The sequence below is a fragment of the Notolabrus celidotus genome, chromosome 20, assembly GCF_009762535.1.
Source record: "Notolabrus celidotus isolate fNotCel1 chromosome 20, fNotCel1.pri, whole genome shotgun sequence".
Lineage (NCBI taxonomy): Eukaryota > Metazoa > Chordata > Actinopteri > Labriformes > Labridae > Notolabrus > Notolabrus celidotus.
In genome coordinates this window covers 6,213,542-6,237,124 of record NC_048291.1, presented here as the reverse complement: position 1 = coordinate 6,237,124, position 23,583 = coordinate 6,213,542, and the positions used below count along the sequence as shown (strand labels likewise).

The following is a 23,583-nucleotide window of genomic DNA, read 5'->3' as shown; positions in this document are numbered from 1 at the left end:
GAGATAGCCAAAAGGCCGCCTCCTGACATACTGTCAATGATGCAGCCAAGTCCTGGGACTGACGTCATGCATTGAACTCCCCAAAACAATGTCAAGGATCCTCAGGTGGGTACAGTCCTCCTGTACTCTGATGATCTGGTAATGAAAGCTGCAGGTGCTCATGTTTGTCAACAGAGCTGTCAATCATGATGTTGCATCACCTTTTTTAGCATCAAATAACTCATTAAAACTGAACGTCCCTGAAAAATGAACACTTGGACATAATTCAGCACAGTGGCGTGGTTGGGCTGTTTGAGGGGCATGGGCCAAAACCACAAAAGGGGCATCTCCTTTCAAACCCCTGGTACTCACAGTTTAGGGTGACTTAAATGAATTGATGCAGAGGTGACAAGAGAGGGGTCTGAGGGTCCTCAGACACTTAATTTCCTGCATTGTGGTGAATAATTTTGTGATCGCATTTTTGGTGAAAATTTAACATTGAAAAAGAAAAAAGGAAAACTGTTTATGTATTCCTATATCATTGACTATATTACATGATTAACATAAAATAACATAATTAACTACATAGGCATCCAGAGGACACTTTTTCATATTATTTACTGAAAACTCATGCAGAAGGCACTTTATTTTTGCATTTGATTAACCCAAGGGGCATTCAAAGGGCACTTTTGTGCATTCAATTCAACAAAGAGGAACCCAAAAAGCTCCTTTTAACAATGTATTGATTGTAAGGGAATCAGGAGGGTATTTGTCCACATTAAGTTCAATAGAAGTGCATCCAGAGGGCACTTTTTTATATGCTTTCCACTGAAAGGGCACCAGAGAAGGCAATTTGTAACGTTTTATGTACTACAGCAGAGTCCAAGAGGGCACTTCAGTGCAGTTTTTTTGGGACATGAGGGCACCAGCCCCCTGCCGAGTACACCACTGATACCTCTTTTTGACCGACGTGAACCGGGTTGTATTTCCGGGCTGGTGCTCGCACTGGTTGAACTCACGAACCAACACGGCACCCGTTTCTTCTTCCACTCACTCAAGCCCGTGGAAGAGGCACGTCATGACGTCAGATTTACGTGACCACTTTTCCAAGCAGTGCAATCTTTCCCTCACAACAACAACGATGGCGGACAACGGCTCCTTGTCCCTCGGCCGACCACTGCTCTGACTTGGAATCCATTAGTCTATTTTATTTTTTCGCTGCAGGACAATGGCGGAAACACGTTTGGTTTGTGTTTTTGATCACGGCAACCCTGCCCCTCGCCCCTGACGTAAGCGGTTTGCAGTTCTGGACCAGCAAAGAGTTGGAGCAACTCTGGAACCGGTTTTCCCAGCCAGGAGCCGGTTCATTCAACGTCGAAACACCAAAAAACGGTTCTCAATTGAGTGCCGGCTCAGAACCGGCCCTGAAACTGCCTCTGCCGAAAAGGGGTATGATTCAGCATGATAAGAACTAACTATAATGACAGAAACCATGTTTGAGAATAACATATTTGACGTGTATTTTATTTTATAGTTCGACACCATCTGTTAGAATGAAGGAAGCAGACTTTTTGACCTGTTCTGCAGCCAGTCAGCAGGGGGAGCTCTATATCTTTTGGCTTCACACTCGGTTAATACTTCCTTTGGTTTGAGAAAATTTTGGCGCCCTCTGTGGGCGAAGATGCGCATATCATCGCCCAACCTGCCTAGTTAGAAAGTATATCACCAAACTTGATCAATTAACAGGATAATTTTAAATAAGGTGAACAAAATAATAACTGTCTCAAAATAGATTGTATACAGTGAAGCAACATTATGAGGCGTTTCAGTTCAAATTAATGGATAAAGTGCATATTAAGTAAAAACATTCAATGATGTTCTCAATGAAGAGGAAAAAGAAGACAAAGAATCAAAGGGATTCATTGCATGTGCCATGATATGGCTCATTGATTCACTGAAGCGTTCACACCAGTACCAGCATATTGTGACAGCCTTAGGTCAAAATGAAAAACAACTTTAATAACTGTATGAAGCCTTTAAATTGTACATAAAACGTAAGTAAATGTAAATACATTTCACCAATGAAGGAACATTTTCATACATTTTGATAACACAAAAATGTATTCTGTTTATTCACTCCAGTCTGATACATGCAGCTACAACAGAATTTTACAGACAGACACACACACACACACACACACACACACACACACACACACACACACACAAATTTTACATGTCAGTACACAAAATGAACAGATTGTGCACCCCCCATCCTAAAATCCTCATTCACCTGAAACCACTCACTCACACACACACACACACACACCCACCCACACACACACACACACACACACACACACACACACACACACACACACCTCCCTGCTTCTGCGGAGAGGGGGAGAGAGCAGGGGGAGGGGAGAGGCAGCAGCAGGTAAAGATGGAGGGTGGAGGGAGTTGACGCTTGCGCACTGGCTCTCCTTCCCCTCCGCATCGCCCCCCCCGCTCCTCCCTCCCTCCTCTCTCTTTTTCTGCAGCATCAGTACCACACTCCCTCCCCCCCTCCCTCCTCTTTCTCTCCCTCCCTCCCTCCCCCACTCTCTCTCTCTCTCCAGTCGCTCTTCCTGCCGGGCTGCTGCTTTGCGCGCTGCGGGGCCACACTGCGACCGCACCGAGGAGGAAGAGGAGAAAGCCGCGGACCGACAGGGGGGCCAGCCTGAGCCAGAGTGGCGGAGAGGCACTATTAAAAAGAAGAAGAAAAAGCAGAAGAGGAGGGTTCCAACGCGCCGTCACCGCACGGATAAAAAAAATCCACCGAAGAAGAAGCAGCAGCAGAAGGCGGAGACGCGTCACACCGCGCTCTTCCTCCCTCCATCTCTCTGCTCCGCTTTTCAGGGGAATCGAACCAGAGGAAAAAAAACGAGAGGAGGACAAATAGAGAAAAAAAAATCTTGCTGGGGAATCTGGGAGCGCAAAACGACGAACGGCGCGGTGTTGGAAACCTCCCCCCCTCCCCTCCCGGACCAGGGCCGATTCTCCGTTTTCTAGCAGCCAGCTCGGCGCGGCGACACCATGAAGGACCGTACGGCGGAACTACGAAGTGTAAGCACAATTTTCATTTTCATTTCCTTCCATGTTGGCCTCCATGTTTCCCCCTCCTCCTCCTCCTCCTGCAGCAGCAGCACCTCGGCCTCGCCGCCTCTTCTCCGCTGCATCCGGATGCGAGCGGAGCGCAGAGGAGCGGGGCGGTGAAAACCTGCTATAAAAGCCACATTTGAGCTGATTTGAGGAGTGCGGAGGAGGAGAGGAGGCTGAGCTGCGGCTCCTCATGCTGTGCATACAGAGTGATGTGAAGGAGCTGCAGAGTGGACTGAGGATGGAGCCTGAAATGGAGGCTTTTCTCAGACATCAGATTGATTTAGCGCTCAGTGTTGGTGGATGTTTGGTTTGGTGGACGGGGTGTTCCGGCTGGAGGTCACGGATCCAGCCTGGACGCGTTTATTGCCATTATTCTCCTCCTTTTATGGCCGGAGTTTGAGCCAGTCTCGGCGGATATAGACGCAGAGGCCTTGCTCAGGTTTTCTTTGCTCATGCAGCGCTGCATGCATGATGGGAAAACGGCTGAAAAAATAAAAACGCTCTCATCCATGCTAATTTGGCCCCGCATGTCCATGCATGCGTGCCTGGATGACCTGATGGTGGAGGAGGAGGAGGAGGAGGAGGAGGGCTGACTCTGAAATGAGCCGCGAACCAAAATGCAGTGATTTTTTTTTTTTCTGAGGCCGCATCCTGCAGCCTGCGCGCGCCTCCTCCCCCCTGATAGAGCCGCGTGAGTGTGGGAGCATCAGTCCCCATCAGGCGGGGAGGAGGATCGATCCGCGGCGGGATGGATGATATGGATGCAGCTTTATCTGCCGCGTTTACCGCGTGTCTCCTGCCGCTCCTGCTCCTCCTGCACGGTGGAGGCTGAGGGGGGGAGGATGAGGAGGGAGGGAGGGGGTAGTGCTGATGTGTGTGGAGGGGGGCGGGTGGGGTGAGGAGGAGGAGGAGGAGGAGAAGAAGGATGGAGGGGGGGGGGGGCCTTCATTGTAGCACAGCCTCACCCATTTTATGACTGTGTGGCTCTGCATCGGGGGAGACTGGAGGTTTGACGAACAGCTGATGCTGGAGGTTTGGGCGGATTTTTTTTGGGGGGGGGGGTCTCATCAGCTGCTCAAACTCTGCTGCAGCTCCACGCGTCCCCCCCACCGTCCCCCCCACCACCGCCACCACTACCACCACCCGGGTTCAACTGGGTTCGCGTCAGACAAAACGAACTGAATCCAGCCAGAAATACACACACACACACACACATCACACACACATACACACTCACACACATAGAAACACGCGCACACACCTATCTATCTGATCTATCTGATTGGATTCTCTTCAGCTCCTCTTCTCTGTGATACAGATATATTTCAGAGGGTCAGAACTGATCAATAGTATCTGATCAATAAATCAACAGCTGAATGGTGAGTGTGCGTGTGTGTGTGCGTGTGTGTGTGTGTGTGTGTGTGTATGTGTGTAAGGAGGTGATTTGCATTTAAAAAGTGACAGGCTCAGCACCGCCCGGAGTTTACCGCACTGCTGTCCATCCATCCCTCCATCGTTTTTATTTCTCCTTCTATCTTTTCCTTGTTTCCTCCTCCCCTCCCCCATCCTCCCTTTCTTTTCTCCATCCATCTATCCATCCATCCATCCATCCATACTCCTCCCTTTTTCTTCTTCACATCATTTCTTTCCTTTATCCATCTTTCTTCATCCACCCCTCCACATTTACTGCCTCTTCTCTCTATCCTGCTTTCCATATTTAGTCTTTCCTTCCATCCCTTCTTTTTCCTCCTTCCAGCCATCTTCCAAATCATCATCGTTCCCTATTTCTTCCCCCCGATCCTTCTCTCTATGTCTCATTCCATTTTACATCCCTCCATCATCCTGTCATCACTTAAGCTTCCATTCTTTCCTAGCCTCCTCTTCTTTGCATCCATTTATCCCTTCATCCTTTCAACATCCATCTCTTCCCCTTCGTCCTCCTCTTCCATACCTTCTTTTCTTTCCTCTCTACTTCCATCACAACTTATTTCTATCTTTTTTACCTCCCTTCTTCCCATCGTTCAACCCTCCATCACCCTGTCATGGCTACATTCCCCATCCAACCCTGCTTTCGCTGTCTCCTTCCTTTCCTTTCCTTTCCTTTCCTTATTTCCTTCTTCCACCTTTTTATTAATCTGACATCTCTTCATATGTTTATCATTTTTCCACCTTCACCTCAAGTGTCTGACATCTGGAGGAGAATGAGTAAAAGTTGTTGCGTGTTCATGTAAAAATGATTACATCACATTAATCATGTGACCTAAACATCCATCGCCACTTCCTTCACGGAGCTGAAAACATGCAATGAGGAGACTGTAACCTTCCGTACATTAAAACATCGAACCAACGACCAAATAAAGCAGAAACATATTCATGCTCCAAATGGTCAAATATGGCCGCCCAGTCAGCAGCTCTGCGCTTCCTGTTGTGTCGCTTCAAATCGCCCTCTAGTGTCCGTCTAGCAGCTCTCGACCACTCACTGTCTCCCCGTCCTCGTCGCATACAGCAGATCGTTTTGTTGCCCTGAACTTAAAAAAAATGTGGCGTTGTAGTTTTTCCCTGTAGTGTCACTCTTGCAAGTTCACGGCTCTATGGTAATGTTAGCTCTGAGAAAAATGCAATGTCCTGTTAGACTTAAAAAACAAACATTCATGTCAGAGTTTCTGGAGAAATAATCAACACAAGGTTAATCTTATGAAATGTTCGATTATGTTAAGGCACCAACATCTCTTGGTTAGGTTTACCAACAGGTGATAATTGAGTTGAAATAGATGCTAAATATGTTTGCTTCTTACATTATGTATAAACCTAACAAAAGTAATGTGTGTCTGTCCTCCTCAAAAGAAGCTAACTTCTTTAAGACAGTCAAATTTGACTTTTAGTGTTACATGGGAAGCTTAGAGAAAGACTTGTTTCTTTCACCCATCCATCACCCCTGACTGCCGCCTCAGTTTGACCCTCATTTAAACTCTGTCCGATACACAAACTGCTTATCCTTTGCTTTCCTTTTGCACGTTTGCACGAAACATCTGCACATTTTCAGATACAGACCAAACGTTGCAGTACCACTGGGAATCACACGGGCAGCATGTAGTGTATGTAGTGTAGCTAACAGCTCAGGCCCGACCAGCAAAACACAACAAAGAAGAGTACTTCGGAAAAGGGCGTAACTTTTGAGGCAACATGGTACGAAATGAGTTGAATGAATGAACGGTAGTAACTTAAAACATGTTAAAGATGGTATCTGGTGGAGAACAGAACAGACACTTACAAAAGTACAGCTAGGTGGAGATCAGGTGGGACTGAAGATCAGCTGGGCGGCAGCGAAGGATAAGTGGAGGTCTTTGCAGGACGGGAGTATGTGGGTAGTTATATTTATTCAAACATAATTTTTTATTTTGATACAATGGAAACATAAATGTCACATCACCTGACTGGATCTTCACATACTACTTTAAAACTACAAAACCATCCAGAAATGGCACCACCGCTGACAAAGCTGCTGTGTTTACTAAGTCGGGGAGGAAGGATGCTGTTATCCGTTTTTTTTTTTCAAATACGAATTTTTCTTGCAAAATATACAAACTGCTTTTCCATTGTTCACACTTTGACCATTGATCCATCCATCAGTTGCAGTATGTTGTGCATCTGTTTGTGCTCGCCCAGCCCGCGTAAAAATTGAGCCAGTCTTTGAAGCTACTTTGACCTAGTGGTGATACTGTGCAATTACAAACCACAGTTTCCAAAGACTTTTTCATCTGCTTCTGTCGATTCCCTGTACCATTTTGTATCATGTCTTATCTTTTAATAACAAAATACAGACTCAAATGTTCCTTACATACATTTTTTTAAGGCACTGACACATACTTACATATATACAGATTTGTCAGAGAAGCTAATATCACACAGTTCTGTTGTAAGTGGAGCTGTAGTAATAGTAAGAAAGCAGGGTAAGTACAGATGCCTCAGAAGGTCCCCTTGAAACAGTTAACAGAGTGCTCTAGAAAGGAGGAACTTCTTGATATTGATTGGTGTTTGAAGTACGCAATAAAACTGTTGTTAATTACCAATTCCATCCCACCGTCCCCCACCATTAACATTAACAAATATGAGATTCTAACCTGCTATCTAGCGTGTAGTTTATGCCCTGCAGATGTTAACTGGCAGCTTTTATAGTCGTTAATGCAGGTGTGAGGATCAAAACTTGGTTAGGCATATCATTAAATGCAAAATTAGTAAACTTCCACGTTTGCAGGATGAGGAGACATTCTTTGGCCTTTTTTTCCTGGAGCTGATAAGCTCTCAAATATTACCAGCAGAGTGACTGCAGGGAAGTCTTGCACTGTGGTGTTTAGACAAATGCAAGATGTGGTAATTCAAAAAAGAAAAATCAATGCCTTACATCACATTTTTGATACTGTTATGTAATATTTTCAACAGGTCCTCATCTCAAAAGACCTTCAGGTCAGACATATATTCAAACCAAGGATCAAATGGTTGTTGATTTGTCAGATAAGCTTAAATAAACTTACTAAACTATAAAAAAAACAAGTTGAACTGCATTAGCTCCCATTGTCACTTTCCAAAAACTCTTAATATAAAGTTCTGTACAAAAGAAATACTGCATTAAACTTGATGTAAGCCACACTGGCCTGACAAGCCCATATTAACGTCTTAATTCAAGATGATATGAGCAAGAATTAAGACCTGAATAGCTTCTTATAAGAAAAACAGATCTGCCTAAGGGGTCATGAAATTAAGTAAGTGTCGTGAAATAAGTTTAATGTCTTAATTTATGACACTTAAGTAAACTTTGCACACCACACTGACAGATTTTATCACTGTAACTAGGGCGGTAACCTCTGTACGCAGGGTGCTCCCTTATTACAAGCTGTTTATGTCTTATTTTCACATGTAATATCATGAAGTAATCTGTTGATGTGGAGTTATCAGGTCAATGTGGCTTCTGGTAAGGAAAATTAATTATTTGATTAAGAAATAGAACAGAAATACTTGAGAAGTGTGTTTTTGCAGTGACAGTTAAGGCCAAAGATGAGATATAGGAAAGAATTTAACATTTATTTTAATTTCAGTGTATCTATGGAAGATCTTTCAACTGCTCCCCAACTAACATTGTAGATGCAGACTAATATAAAAAGAGGAGAAGAACAGATTTATCACTTTGGATGAATTTGGGGTATTTTTACGTATAGTTTGTGCATTTGAGACCTATCTATATTCGGTTAAATCTGGTGCGTTTATAGAGAATATCTGAAAATAGAATCCCACAAAGATCAGGTGTGTATACTTTTGAATGTTGTCCAGTCATGCGACGAAAGCTTACAAATCACCATCACCCATGGTACCAAATCTTTGTCCATTTATTCCAGTGCATGCTCGCTGCACACGTATAATGCGACAGTATGCGGACGACATCCTGGTGATTTTGGCGAATACCCTTTAGGGCCCACTGAATCCTTTCTGGCATAATGACAGTGTGGAAGTATAGACATTGAAAAAGACCCTGTGCTACTCATGGCTCTTCCCTGCTCGTATTTTTTTAGCCCTCCTCCATCCCTCCATCATCCTCTCCTTCTTAATCCATTCCTCCTACTGAGTTTCCTCATCCCTCGGTCTTATTCTATCCTTTTTACTACTTCTTCTTTCTACCACGAAGCTTTCCTTATTTCCACCCCTGACTTCATCTCTGTTTCTTTCCTCCTTCACTCCATCCCTCCACTGCTTCCTTTCCTCTTATCATCCGTCTTCACTTTTCCCTCTTCTCCCTTCATTCCTGTTCCCAGTTCCCTCCCTCCACCTATAACCTCTCATTTAAATCTCATCCTTCTTATGCCGCCTCCCGTGTCCTTCCCTTCATCCCTTCATGCATCTGTCTCTCCATCCATCCATCCATTCATTCATCCATCCATCCATCATTTCTATCTTTACAGCCTCCTTTCCTCACATCCACCCAGTCCATTTTCCTCCCCTCCTCCCTGCTGCAGATCCTCTTATTCTGCACTCATTCTTATTGTTTGATGGTTAAATCTCTTCATTCCTCCGGTCACCTCCCTCTTTTTTTGAATGATTCTTCCATCACTAATGACTCCCTCTTCGCTGTCGGCCATGTTGGACGATCACTGGAGTGAAATCCGGCTCACGTAATCCTGCCAGTAACAGATGCTGCTGTATCATGCAGCAGAAGCAGCAGAAGCAGAAGCAGCAGCAGCGGCGGCTTGGTAGTAATAATTATATTTTTATGTAATCGTCCACATCACAGTGACGCTGCCTGCTCTCCTCCTCCTCCTCCTCCTCCTCCATGCTGCTGCTGCTTCAGCGCCGAGTGTCTCCGAGTCCAGACGAGTCTGAATGAGTGCTGAGAGAGAGGGAGTGAGTGAAAGAAGCAGGAAGTCTATAATACTTATTTTTGTCTGAAAGAATAAAAGTCCAGGTCCAGGATCAAGTCTGTCTGTAAATCTAAAGGCTACAGTCCATCAGAAAACTAAAGCTGATCATCAAACAAGTGAAATTAATGTTTGTGCAATTTTCCATTGAAAGAATGGACTGTTTTTAACATGTTGAAGTAGCTGTGCCTGGAAATTGACGCACATGCCCAAAAATCTTAAACCTGCATTCTTATAAACGTCCAGCAGGGGGATATTCCGCTTAGTGAGATTGTGAAGAAGTCTATGAGAAAATGGTTCCACTTCTCAGTTGATTTATTCCCTCAGCGAACGTTTTCATAATGAGTCTGTGGCCTCAGTCTCTAGTTCGAAGTCTTCTTCAGCAGCATAGCGTTCATTGTGTAAATTATGGTCCCACTTAGTGTTAACGAGACCGTAAAGCAGGGGATGATATAGACGGGGGATATCTGTAGATGACAAGTTGCGACAGTTTACTGTAAGATGCACTTTTAATACCTTTAGAGGAGTATTCTATTGTCTCGTCGTATTTTACCCAGAGGACTTCAAAGCAGGTGGCTGTGTCGCTGTGCAATGCATGCTGCATACACAGCAATGCATGCTGCATACACAGCAATGCAGACCATTTTTTAACACTTCCCTCTCATCAGGTCCTAATCATGCATTTAAAGATAACAGTGGTATTGTATTAAGTAAATGAACCTTGTGAGGTGCTGGTTGGATTGAAAAGACTACTTGTTTTGGGGCGCTGGTGGACTAGCGGCCTAAGCGCCCCACGTATAGAGGCTATAGTCCTCGTCGCAGAGGTCGCCGGTTCGACTCCTGGCCGGGCGCTGCATGTCTTCGCCCCACTCTCTACTCCCCACATTTTCTGTCTCTCTTCAGCTGGCCTGTCAATAAAGGCAATAAAAAAGCCCAAAAATATACCTTAAAAAAAGAAAAGATAAGACTACTCATCTTAAGGCTAGAGGTGATCAGTAGTGAGGGGTTATGGGAGTTTCTGCGAACTGGTTGCAAGGAGCAGGTCCATTCTGCCCACCGTACGCTGAGCAGAACTACTAAAGTCTTTAGGTAGGAACACGGTTAAAACTTTAACCCTTCTGAGAGCCCCCCAAAATGGACTGCTACTGATGCTAGTGATACTGGTGTTACTCACATTCCTTAAACCAATGACACAGAGCAGTTGATTTTTTTCTTGGAGCCTGACATTTTTAAATACTGTATTTCATAGATAAAGCTTGCATTTCCATTTATGTCTATTTCCTGGACTTGAGGTAAAAACTTACTCACTGAGCTAATTCCAGTGTTAGATAATAATTTTGCTGGTTTCCAACACCGCCCTCTCATCGAGATATGAACAATTCAAACTCCAGGAAATAAGACAGACAGCAAACTTGAGCCTTTGTCCTCTTCTTATAAATACATCTGAAGTATTTTAGTGCACACCATACCTTTTTATCATCTGTCACGATGTATATGCTTTATCTGAAAGATGCTTGTTTATCAGAGCACTAGAGGTTGGTCACTGTTTATTTTAATTCTCATATGACTGCTTTCCGAGAAGTCTGGATCTTAAATTGTCCAAAGAAAAAAGCTGAGCTTTCATTAGCAGCCTGCCAAGCCACACTGAAGAGCATCTGAGTGTCCTGTTGCTCCTGTGTACAATGACACAGCTAAAAAATGTAAAAGTGCTGAGATTCAACTGACAGAGGATGAGTCAACTCTGTACTTCTGTGTTGTGCATTTGCATAGTTTGCTCGAGGAGTTGCAGTCTGTTAAGATTTTGAATTTTTCTTATTTTATTGAGAGAAGCTGAACTGTTGGAGTCAGAATTGTTGCTGAGGAATTTAGAAAAATGCTGCATCATTGTTCTGCTTGCTGCAGGAAATGTGAGACTACATACAGTCTATGTAGCAGCAGGTTGTTTTGTAGCTGTGTGTCATGCTTACAGGTTGCTGTGACATGTTGGTGAGGTTTAAACACATCACATAGAACAGGTGAGACTGGTGACTCAGCTCCTGGTGGGTTGAATAGAGCAGTTGTCCCTCTGTGTATTCTTCATAAAAGTATGAACAACGACCACCCCAAACTTAAAGGAGTTGAAAGAATCACAAGATTTACATGTTTCATATTTTTTAAATAGATTTGCACACAAAATAAAATAATCTAAATGGTCCCAATTTGTAACGTTTTCTGGGTAGAAGACTGCATTACCCATGAGCACCATCAACCACTGCCGTAAACATGTGGCTTTTGTTAAAGCGTGTATTTATTAAGGAAGCAAATTAATGAATACAAACCTCTGCAGTCCTCAAAGTGCAGTGCAGGCCTATACATTAAATCCTCTTCATAGCTATTTAGCTCTTTAAGCTAGCAAAGCCCTGGTTGTAAAGATTCTCCATCTAGAACATAGAATGTATAAATAATGGACGTAGTATCCGTGATATCACCCATCTATTCCTGAGCGCTGTTTTGAAGCAAATCGACGGCGGCAGCCATATTGGAAATGCTGAACTCAACCAGGCCGAGTGTGACTTAAAGGGGCAGCCATATTGGAAATGCTGAACTCAACCAGGCAGAGTGTGACTTAAAGGGGCGGAGTTTGAGCCTCCTCGCCAACAGCTATGTGTTCCCGTCTGGGAGTGAAGTCAGTCATGTCCTTATTTGAGCAAAAACTTGTAATCTTAATATCTTCTGAACCATCGCGTTAGATAAAAATTCACCCCCCCCATACAGTGTGTGCCATCAAAGAGATTAGCTACGTGGGGCCAAGCCGTTTTTTGAACTAGGCTGTAAACATGTTTATTAATGCTGCAAAGATCGTCTTTTTTAAATGGGCGTCTATGTGGTTTCCGGTGTTTCTGCAGCCAGCCTAAAGCAGATTCTCGATGAATTGCAGTGAACACTTCCGCATTGGCTTCATCGTTTGAGACCGGAGGTTGCTGCTTGGTAGAAGACTGCATTACCCATGAGCACCATCACCCACTGTCATAAGCATGTGGCTCTTGTTAAAGCGTACATTTATTAAGGAAGCAAATTAATTAATACAAACCTGTAGTCCTCAAAGTGCAGTGCAGGCCTAGACATTAAATCCTCTTCATAGCTATTCAGCTCTTTAAGCTAGCAAAGCCCTGACTGTAGAGTTTCTCCATCTGAAGCCTGAAGGGGGCGGCAGTAGCTCAGCCCATAGGGACCTGGCTTTGGAACCAAAGGGTCGCCGGTTTCGAGTCCCAGAATGGACGAAGCTCGGCAAGTGGACTGGTGGCTGGAGAGGTGCTGGTTCACTTGCCTGGTTCACTGCGGAGGTGCCCCTGAGCAAGGCACCAAACCCCGAACTGCTCTGGGTGCGCTGGTTGACGGCATTTGTATGTATATACCAAAAAAACTGTATGTGAGCATGTCCAAAAAATAGCATGAGTGGAACAAATTGAATTTCCCCCCTGGGGATCAATAAAGTACCTTCCTCCTTTCTTCTGAAACAATACTTAAATCGAGAACTAATACGAGTATCAGCCATGAGGACAAAACATGTCAAAGAGAGATCATCTAAAGAAAAAGAAACCCCTCCTGCTTGCTATCTTACTTCTCACTGCCAAACTTTACCAGCCGAGCTCTAAACATAGACACTTCAGAGTGAGCGCCGAATATTGACTCAGCGTTTCTTTATTTTGCAGTTTATGAAGAGGCATCGGTATAAGAGTGAAACTATTAATAGATCAGTTCAAAACCACTCACAGTGGATTTAAATTGGGAGAAAAAAATGCAGACATGTTTAAGTTACTCCTTCTGTCTTGAAGCTTTACATTTTCTCAAGTTAACACTTAAAATGGATTTCTGGAGGACTGTAGTGCACAGACTGCAAACTGTAAGACTGTTGTTCAAACAGAACTCTCTTTGTCCAACACACACTTGATATTTGGAGAAACAAACATCACACCAGAATTAATAATTTTTGGGTTCACTACAAAAGCCTATAAATAGCGTGGCTGTAGCATCAGAGACACTGAAGTCATGTTGTGAAATATTTCAAGGAATTCTGACGTGTATCCTCGGGCTGATTCTGAATTGTGTTTGTGATGATTTGGCTTTTGATATTTGACACAAGACTGATGGGTGTCCTTGTTTGTTAGATAGTAACATAATTATACAGAGCTGTGTTTGGTAACTGCTAAGAAATGTCTGATCTGGGATGTTTTTTGACTTTAGAAAAGTACAAATGTAATTCATGCTATGTCTCATTTAAGAACACAAAACCAAAGTGATGTTCTTTTGCTGTCACAAGAGAGAGCAATGTTTGATCGTTTTGTCATCTCTTACTGTTACTCTACAATTTCAGCTTTTCTGATACCTTATATTTCTTCTGCACCATATTTCAGAAGCCTCTACATTTCTCTGACTGCTTCAGTTACTTTATAAATTCACATTCTTAAGAAATACATATTTATCTTTAATTTGGCTTCAAGAGAATTTGACACCTAAGTGTACACAAGAATTATATATCTGGATAGTAGGGAAAATTGACTGCTGGGTAATGAACTGCCCAGCTTTGTGTGTATGCGTGGTACGTGTGTGTGTGTGTGTGTGTGTGTGTGTGTGTGTGTGTGTGTGTGTGTGTGTGTGTGTGTGTCACTGCACCATATCCCATTTCAATTTCATTGATTACAACAGAAGGGGTTGGGGGTGTATGAAGGGATATAATTCACCCTCTTTGTGGTTGATGCCTGATTTTTTTTTTAAAAAAGGCCACATATCACCACCACACCACACCCCACCAAACACACACACACACACACACACACACACACACACACACACACACACACACACACACACACACACAAACAAACAAAAACTGACACACACATACTTATTGAAGATCTACTCTTACTCCTCAACTAGATTCACATTTAAGTTCAACTATGAGCACTGTGGGGACTAAGTTTGTATTTGGGCCCCAAAAAGTGTGAACACATTAAATATTTATGTACTAAAAACATGTTTAGACAAGTTTACTCATGCACACACTGAGCTATGTTTGTATCACTTGGATATCACATTGACTTTGTTTGATTGGTAGAGATTTACCCTAAATTTAAATCAAGTCTACACCATGGAACTGGATTATGTGTACTATGGGGACTGAATACTTTGTCCCCAAAAAGAAAGGCAGGTCCCCACAATGTGAGCATATCACAGATTTATGTCCCCACAATGCCATAAATACATGTTTAGACAAACACACACATACTGTAGATATATGTATATATACTGTATATGATCATCACACTGAATTGTATATTTAATAAAGATTTGACATATTCTTGATCTAAGTCCTCACCCTAAAACTTGGTGGTGTACGTTTCTGGGACTGAATGTTTATGTTGTTCCCAGTCCCCACAATGTGAGCATATAACACATTTATGTCCCCACAATGTACTAAATACATGTCTTCACAAACAACCCATCACATTGACCTGTATTTATTTATTGAAGATTTAATATAACCTTATTCTAAGTCTTTCCTTAGAACTTGATTATGTTCGCTGTAGGGACTTTATGCGTATTTTGTCTTCAAAAATGTCGCCCTCACACACCCACACCCACACACACACACACACACACACACACAGACTGAGATATGTATATACGCCTTTTGAGGACATCACAATGACTGTCTTTCACTTTTCAGAGACTTAGCCTTAAAAAAGCCTGAACTTATTACGCACATTATGAAAATGAAGTGTTCATAATTTGTCCCTAAAGAAGGACCAGGCCTTACAAGGTTAGTAATACACAATAGCACACACACAGTTTGTTCACAGCTTTAAATGAATTAAAATTTGCATGTATTTATAGGTGATTTTTAAGCGGGTCAATGAAGTGTGACCTTATTCATTACTCTACTGATATATGACACCTGTGCAGTGTAGCATGAAGACAAGAGATGAAACCGTAATTGACAGAAAATCCATCTGTAGCTTTTTTCAAAATCAATCCAACACCGCCAGGTTTTTAGCTTCTCCTGGTGGGCGTGAACCTTGTCGCCTGCCAGTTAGTAAGCTCTTGATCAAGAAAACATAATTAGAAATCAATCTTGAGAGATTTCATTTTCAAAAATGTTATATGTGAAACAGAATAGAAATGACCGACACAATTATCTCCAAGAAATAGTGCAACATAATGTTATTCACCCAAAATTGTGCCTTTAAATTATATTAGCCCAAACTTGGTGGGATTCACTTATAGCAGCAAGAGTCTAAAAATAATAATGATGGTTACAAGAGGATTTCTAGGATTTCTTTTATATGGACTCTCTCAGGGCCTCCATAGTTTTTGGATAAACCATCACATGGACTCTCAAGGAGGCCCGAGATGTTGGTTATGTGTTGTGTCTGAGCAGTAGCTGAGCCATCCGCCACTAGGGCTGTAGCTCCTTTTTATGACTACTGCCATAATGCTCTACTACCAGGGAGTAAACCAAGCGGCAACCTCCGGTCTAAAAACACGAGTCCAATGAGGTAGTGTTATAAACTGCAATTCATCGAGCATCCACTTGAGGCTGGCTCCGGAAGTACCAGAAACCACATACACACCAATTCAAAAAAGCCGATCTTTACAGCAGAAATAAACATGTTTACAGCCTGGTACAAAAAACGAGTGTAGCTCATAGCTCATTTCTTGATCAGCACACACTGTACGGGGGGGGGAATTTTTTTCTAACACGGAAATTTCAAAGATATTGAAATCACGAGTCTTCCTATGAGAGGCGCAGCTGGCTTGATTGACAGGCGGGAACACTGTAGCTGTTGGTGAGGAGGCTCAAAGCCCGCCTCTTTACGTCACAATCACTCGACAGCAGCAATATGGCTGCCGACGACGATTGGCAAATTCAAAACAGCGCTTCAGAAATAGATGGGTGACGTCACGGGTACTACGTCCATATTTTATACAGTATATGGTGTAAACAGGCACAGACGACACATGGCATCTTCTAGTAAGGAGTGGTTTGTCAGTATTTTGATCTAGAAAATGGAGATAAGGTTGTATTGAGGCTCTGTGTGGTTAAACTGAACATAATCACGTCACTGGATTAATGCTGCCTGTGCTGGTTACATTAACCTGCAAGGAGGACCAAAGGCTGGGGGTGCTAGCTCTGCTAATACTCTGTACTCAAATTTGACACTGTTTATCAGCATGTTTAGTCCTGCCAGGCTATAAACAGTCAGAATTGATGTTTTATATGGATTCTCTCAGGGCCCCTTGGTTTTTGGATAAAGCATCAAGTGGACTCTCTAGCGACTGCAGTTTTTATCACTCACTATCAGCCCCACTTTACAACAGGTGTTTGTTAAAGTTGAATGTTGATACAACAGACACAGAAAATAAAATAATTGAATCAATAACAGCTGTTGATAAAAATAATGAAAGAAAAGTACTTTAGAATTAATGAGCAGAACTAATACATTGATTTGTCTTAACAGTTATTCATATTTCCATTAACAGACTAGAGTAGGTATTATCAAAGCCTGACAGTCACTGTGGTTCATTCTGTCTTCCCGGAGGCACCAGGTGTGTAGGTGTGTTTGGTTTTGTGTTTGTTTGACTTTATTTACTCAGATAACCAACACACATACAAACACACACACACACACGCACACACACACACACACACACCTGCTGCAGACAGAAGGCCTGCTGCTGCTGTCTCTGTTCCTTCTGTAGTGACTTGCTCAAGGGCACCTTGATGCCAGCGGTCTGACACTTCCTGCAGTTTGACACTTTCAAATTAAAGCTCTACAGAACTTCTTCAAAGGATGTTACAGCTTTGCTTTTAATTGATTTTTAAGGACTTATTTTGAAAGAAAATAATTGATTTTGTCATCAGTGTCAAACCTAAAAAAAAAAACATACTTTAGATTTGTGCTCATTCATGTGGTCTTGCAGAAGTCTTCTTATGCCCATTTATAATACATAACTTTTATTATTGAAATGGTTAAAATTTCACATATTTTTTTATTCCATAAGCACTTATGACGATTAAAAAATATAGTACATATTTTGGTGATTTTTTTTTGTATTTATATTTGATTATATATTTTCATATCAAGTATAAGTTTTTTAATTATTGTAGCAGAGCACCAAAAAAACTTCTTGTTTGCTGTATGTTTCTATTTAATTTTTTTTGCAAGCCACTAAATATAAGAAAATCTGCTCTTTGTATTTTGAGTTTTCAATCTCAGATTACATCATATACTCTCATGGTTGCTGGAGAAGGTTTTGCCTTGATTCATGGGGTTCATCTTTGTGTCAGTGAGAGTACCAACAGACTCCGCCCACTGAGCCTCAGTGATATCACCTGCTGAGGTGATCAGGCTGTCAGCTCTGCATGGCTCCTGGTTGGTTAGTGGTCTTGTGAATTACCATTTTTATGAGGTGAGTCCTTATGTGTGTATCATTTTAACATTATTATTATTATAGATCCATCTACTTGCATGTAGATACAGCCAGCTGGAAGAAGCAGTTGGTGTTGGCTCTGAAAATGTATTTCTGGCTACAGGCTCGATGCTAATGATAGCTAGCTCATGAGTCTGAAGGGCTGGGGTGCATGTGTGTGTGTGTGCGTGTGAGTGTGTGTGTGCCGGTGGCCATCCTTCAGCCAAGTCAAGGGCAAAGTCACCATTACACCATTACTGCGGGCACACAGGAGGTCACTTTCACATCATGACGTTATTCTCTCCTCATATGTTCTCTGAATGTTCCCTGGATGTTCTCCGGCTGCTGTGGATTCATTATGATTCAATATTATCACTTTAATGTTCTTAATTTTGCTCTGTGCTGTTTCTGTGCTTTGTTTCTGCTCAATTGTTCTCAGCTCTAATGCGTGTATTAACCCAGAGGTGATGAACAGTTATGAAGATTTAATTGGTCGAATTATGTTTTCCATTTTCTCCTTTTTTTGTGGCCCCCGCACACAAATACACGTTTGTAATTATATACTTGTGAGGGCCATTATGGATATCACAAGAATGAAGAGTCCTGTTTACTCATACCTGTATCAAGAAAACCTAGAAATGTAAAGACAGGTGTTCTTAGATATCTGGAAACCTTTGTAACATTTTATTAAAATGCAGCATTACAATGACTTGAGAAACAGTCTAAAAACTTGTTAAAGAATTAAACAATCACCTTTAAGATAAGGATGAAAATTATTACAGTATGCCTTAGGTGTAATGTTGCTTTGTATCATTTAGACTTTTTTCTTTTATTAGGTGGGATTTTTCATTAATGTAATATTTTATTTAGCCTTGTCTGGGGGAGTGTGGCATTGGTAAGGAGGATACTGTCATTGTTTAAATAACTGTTTTTAATCAGTGAAATTGGTAAAGTATTCAGTTGAAATGATAAATAAATTAAAATAATGTAGAACATTTATTTTTTTATTTGCAGTCCCTCAAAGAAACTCGGCCAGGCGAACTCAGGCCTGTGAGGACATTTAAGGTGATTACAAAACAGACTGTAATTATACATGATGTCTCTTTATGACCCACAAGAGCATCAAGTCAAGTCAAACTTTATTTATATAGCACATTTTAAAACAACCGCAGTTGGCCAAAGTGGTGTACAAGCTTAAAAAAACACAATCACTAAAAGTAAAAAAAGAAAAGACATTAAAAACACAAAAGATAACAAAGCCACAAGACATTGAGTGATAAGACTTTCGATTTCCATTACACTACCAGTCAAAAGTTTGGACACACTTTCTCATTCAAGGGTTTGTATTTATTTGAATTATTTGAAACACTGTATATTAATACCAAAGACATCAAAACTATGAAAGAACATATATGGAATTATTTAATGAACAAAAAAGTGTTAAACAAACCAGAATATGTTTTATATTTTAGATTCTGTAAAGTAGCCCCCTTTTTCCTTCATGACAGCTTTGCACACTTGGTATTCTCCCAGTCTGCTTCATGAAGTGGTCTCCTGGAATGGTTTCTAATTAACATGAGCCTTGTCAAGAGTTCATTTGTAGAATGACTTGCCTTCTTAATGTGTTTGAGACCATCAGTTGTGTTGTTCAGAGGTAGGGTTAGAACACAATGGATAGTCCTATTTGACTACTGTTGTAATCCAGATTATGGCAAAACCAGATTATTTCATAGTTTTGATGTCTTCAGTATTAATCTACAATGTTGAAAATAATTAAAATAGATAAAAACCATTGAATGAGAAGGTGTGTCTAAACTTTTGGCATTGTAAGAAGATATATCTTCAAATATGAATATTTATCTCTTTACAAACTCTATGATGTAGAAATACCTTCAAGTTTCAGATTTCCAAATTTTGAAAATCTGGTCCTCTTATAAAAAGGTCCTCCTATAATACAGGCGTAAAACTGGTCCTCGCAGAGATAGGTCTACCAAAACACACACACACACACACCCACCTCCAATGTAATATTGAACATGCAGTATCTGCTGACTGAAGACAAACGTGTGTGTGTGTGTGTGTGGGAAGATTGGTCAGTAGGAGGCTGGTCATGTGATTTATGACAGCATCTCCATTTAATGGCCCTGAGATTGTCCCGACTCTCTTGTGTGTATGTGGGTTTTATCTGTGTGTGTGTGTGTGTGTGTATGGGTTTTATCTGTGTGTGTGTGTGCGCGTGCTCATGTATTATAGATGTACCCCTCCCCCCACCATAGCTCAGTGAGCAGCCTTGTAACAGCAGCAAACATCCTCCTCTCCTTCTCCTCTCAGCCTGTGAGGGTTTTTTTATTTCATTAATTCCATAGCAAAATAATTCACAAGTTCAACCAATCAGAGGGCGGCCTTTCCAATCATTCGAGAAATATACTAAGCAAGGTGTTTATATTTTCAGCCAGGTGAAAACCAGCCAGGTTTGTCCTCGTCTCTGTTTCCATGCGGCTGCAGACGGCTGTGATGTCAGACTGATGTCAGAGTCTGATTGGAAAAGGTGTGTGCACTCCTGTCGTCCTCTGAGTCACACCGACAGGAAGAGAGAGATTAATTTTCCTCTTCAGTGATGGTTATCTCAGCTCAGGATTTAATAGTTTTGAATTAGCTTTAATTGACCACTTGCTAGATTTAATTGGTACCAGTTCAGATATATTACAGAAAGTTCTACAGTCTGCATCACCTCCTGGATGTCGACCTAACTAGACATTTTTCATTAACAGCAGAGTCAGACAGAAGTGCTCAAAAGTGTATTTTAAAGTCCAGTTTTATTTGGACTAAGGCAATAAATAGATTCCATTGTGTAAACTGTTAATAACACTGACAACAATATAAACACCTATGTACTAACACACTATGACCGCAGATGCACCTTGGGGTCATAGTGTCCTCTTCCATATGTATCAGTATCTTGAACTTTTGGATCTTCTCAACACACAGAACTCTTTCAATGATGTTTTTCACATTTTTATGGTTGATTCAGAGTTTAGGTCAACATTAATGGATTTTATACTCCACTCCAGCTGTAGTGGAGCTACAGGAATAGTGTTATTTAAGTGGGGTTGTAGAGGTACTTGTCAATAGTAAGTGTATCACCCACAGGGGATGCCGGTCAGCTCGGTCCTGTTGTTGAGAAACCTGCAGGAGAATCTGCAATGAAGCTAGACTTCAGTCGATGCAGACAGGGTCAACTCAACCACGTATTTTAGATAATTTTAAGGAAGTCTGACTCAAAAACGAATGTGGGTGTAACATTGGACTTCCACCAGATCTGTGTCAGGTCCGTCTCTGATGCGCTGCGGACCGGCTCCCTGTTCTCTCGTCCGTCATCACGCACTGGTTGCGTTTTCAGAATGCAGCATGGAGCAGGACCGCCGAATAGCTGGAGTCATGTGGCCGAAGTTTTCCCGCGGTAATTACAGCATTAATGATTCTCCGACTCCTCTCCTCATCCATGTTGTCTGTCTGGTCCTCTGAAAACCTCTGACCTGTTGACTCCAGGCCTGGCTCCGCTCATCATGGTGGTTTGTTGTTGTAGTTAAGTGAAATACGATCTGGTGATAACACAGAGTGTTTTATTCTGAAAAATTAACTGGATGTTTTCATTTTGTTTTGGTGCCTGACTTCCTGTCCTGTCCGATCTTCCCTGTTGAGATTGATGTGTCGTGCTCCGGCATCTAGCAAAAATAGATGTCTTGCTTATCTGATCCGGAGGGCTCTAACCTGCCAGATCAGAGTTGTGGCTGAAACGCAACGGAGCAGATCCAGTGGAAGTTAACACATTGACTGAAATAGAAACCTTTCAGATCAAGTGATTTGACGGATCAGAGACAGACTGGACACAGATCCGGTGGAATTTGGCCGTAACTTTACTTTGCCGCCAGAAATCCTGTTTATTTTTCACTGTTCATGAACACAATATATCATCCACCTGTAATGCACTGATCAACTAACCAGGTCTATGATGTACAAGTCACGTCAACCTTTTCCCAGTACACTGATTGAATTTCTGAAAATTAAAGAAAGTCAGGAAAACTGAGGTTGTGTTGTTACCACCCATTGTAGCCAAAAGCTGGTTTCTGTAATGTTTGCTCTATGCTGTAAATTTGATAAACTGACTGTAACTATGAAATGCTGAGTGAATGTGTTAATGTTTTGTGTCTGGTTTATGGGCAGCACATCAGGGCAGCACAGAGAGCTGGTTTGAACCCCTGCTTCCTCTCCTCTACCACAGTATACATGTAGTGGTCCTGTATTAGATCCAGTGGAGGAGACGCAGTATAAATAGTCTTGGGCCAAAGTCATTACAGGCAGTTATTGAATTGAATTAGGCATTAAAAGGTCGGTAGATGGCTACACTAAGTGGCACAAACTCTGCCTCACCTCGCTCTTCCTTTAAATAGACTCCTGCAGCTAATGCCTGACAGGAAGCTGAGCTGTGTGCTACCATTAGCTCATACTCACAATGCATGGAAAAATATGACTGGGAAGACAAACAGGACTCCAGAGGCTGCAAAACTCCTAATCTAAAGAGCAACAGGACTCTGAAGTGAAAATACATCAGTGAGAAATATTTAATGACAGTCAAACATTCAGGTGTAATTAATGTTCTTCATCGCCTACATTTGATAAATAATGTGACGTGGACTGGATTCATTGTGCAGGAATCAAGACTGAATATGACAGGTTTTTTCTATCTGACTCAGACTTGTTAAAAAAAGCTTAGTCCATGTCAAGTTAATACTTACCATGAACTTGTTTCAGAGCTAATTAAGTCCATGTATTTTCACCACTGTTTAAATGGTAAAAACACACTTAGACTAAATTGGAATTACTTGAGACCGGACTTGAAAGACTCAAATTGACTTCATTTTTCCTGAGTTGAATGTGTTTTCAAACAGCTTGAGATTGGGAAAAAATTTAGTTGGCCTTTTTACAAGACTAGATTATGATCTGGACTTGGTCTTCTTTAACATGAACAAACTTTTATTTTATTAAGTTGGACTTGTTCCAATAGCTGCCTGAAAATTAACAGAAAAAACCCAACCTTAGAAATTCCTGTAATGGACTTTTTTGAGACTTGACACTGACTGGGCCAGGTAAGACTCTAACCTGGACTTGGACTTACATTTGTATCTTTGACTCTATTCAGAAATATTCTAATCATTTTGAGTTGTGTATCATAACTCAACATTTCCCTGAGTGCCTAGGCCTTGACTTGGCCCTTGACTCTTTATGCACATGTTCTTGGAATTTAATTGACTCAGTTGGATGCGTTTTGGAAAGACTGCACTCAGACTTGTTTCATATGACTCATGACTTGCATGTCTCTGATTACTGAAGGCAGGCAACAAATTTATTTTGATATTCCATCAGTGTCACAAATCCAAATATTTGGCAGATGATGCAGGATTCCACAATAATAAACAAAACTTTAGACAGACACGGTAAAAAAACGTGCAACTCCAAACCAGTCTAGCTTCCACTGACTCCTCCCACTGTCTGTGCCACACACAAACCTATATTAAAGAGACAGTGTCTTCTCATCAAAAAATAAACT

General features: G+C 41.7%; 1 protein-coding gene across 1 annotated transcript in view; it reads left to right on the top strand.

Annotated features, from left to right (window-relative positions):
• The first annotated feature begins 2,611 nt into the window (after nucleotides 1–2,611).
• Nucleotides 2,612–23,583, top strand: part of stx1b (syntaxin 1B) — an 89,188-nt gene continuing 68,216 nt past the window's right edge. Inside the window, exon 1 of the mRNA XM_034710841.1 lies at nucleotides 2,612–3,084. Coding sequence (XP_034566732.1) covers nucleotides 3,055–3,084 — 30 coding nt within the window. The 5' untranslated portion in view covers nucleotides 2,612–3,054. The remainder of the gene's footprint in view (nucleotides 3,085–23,583) is intronic.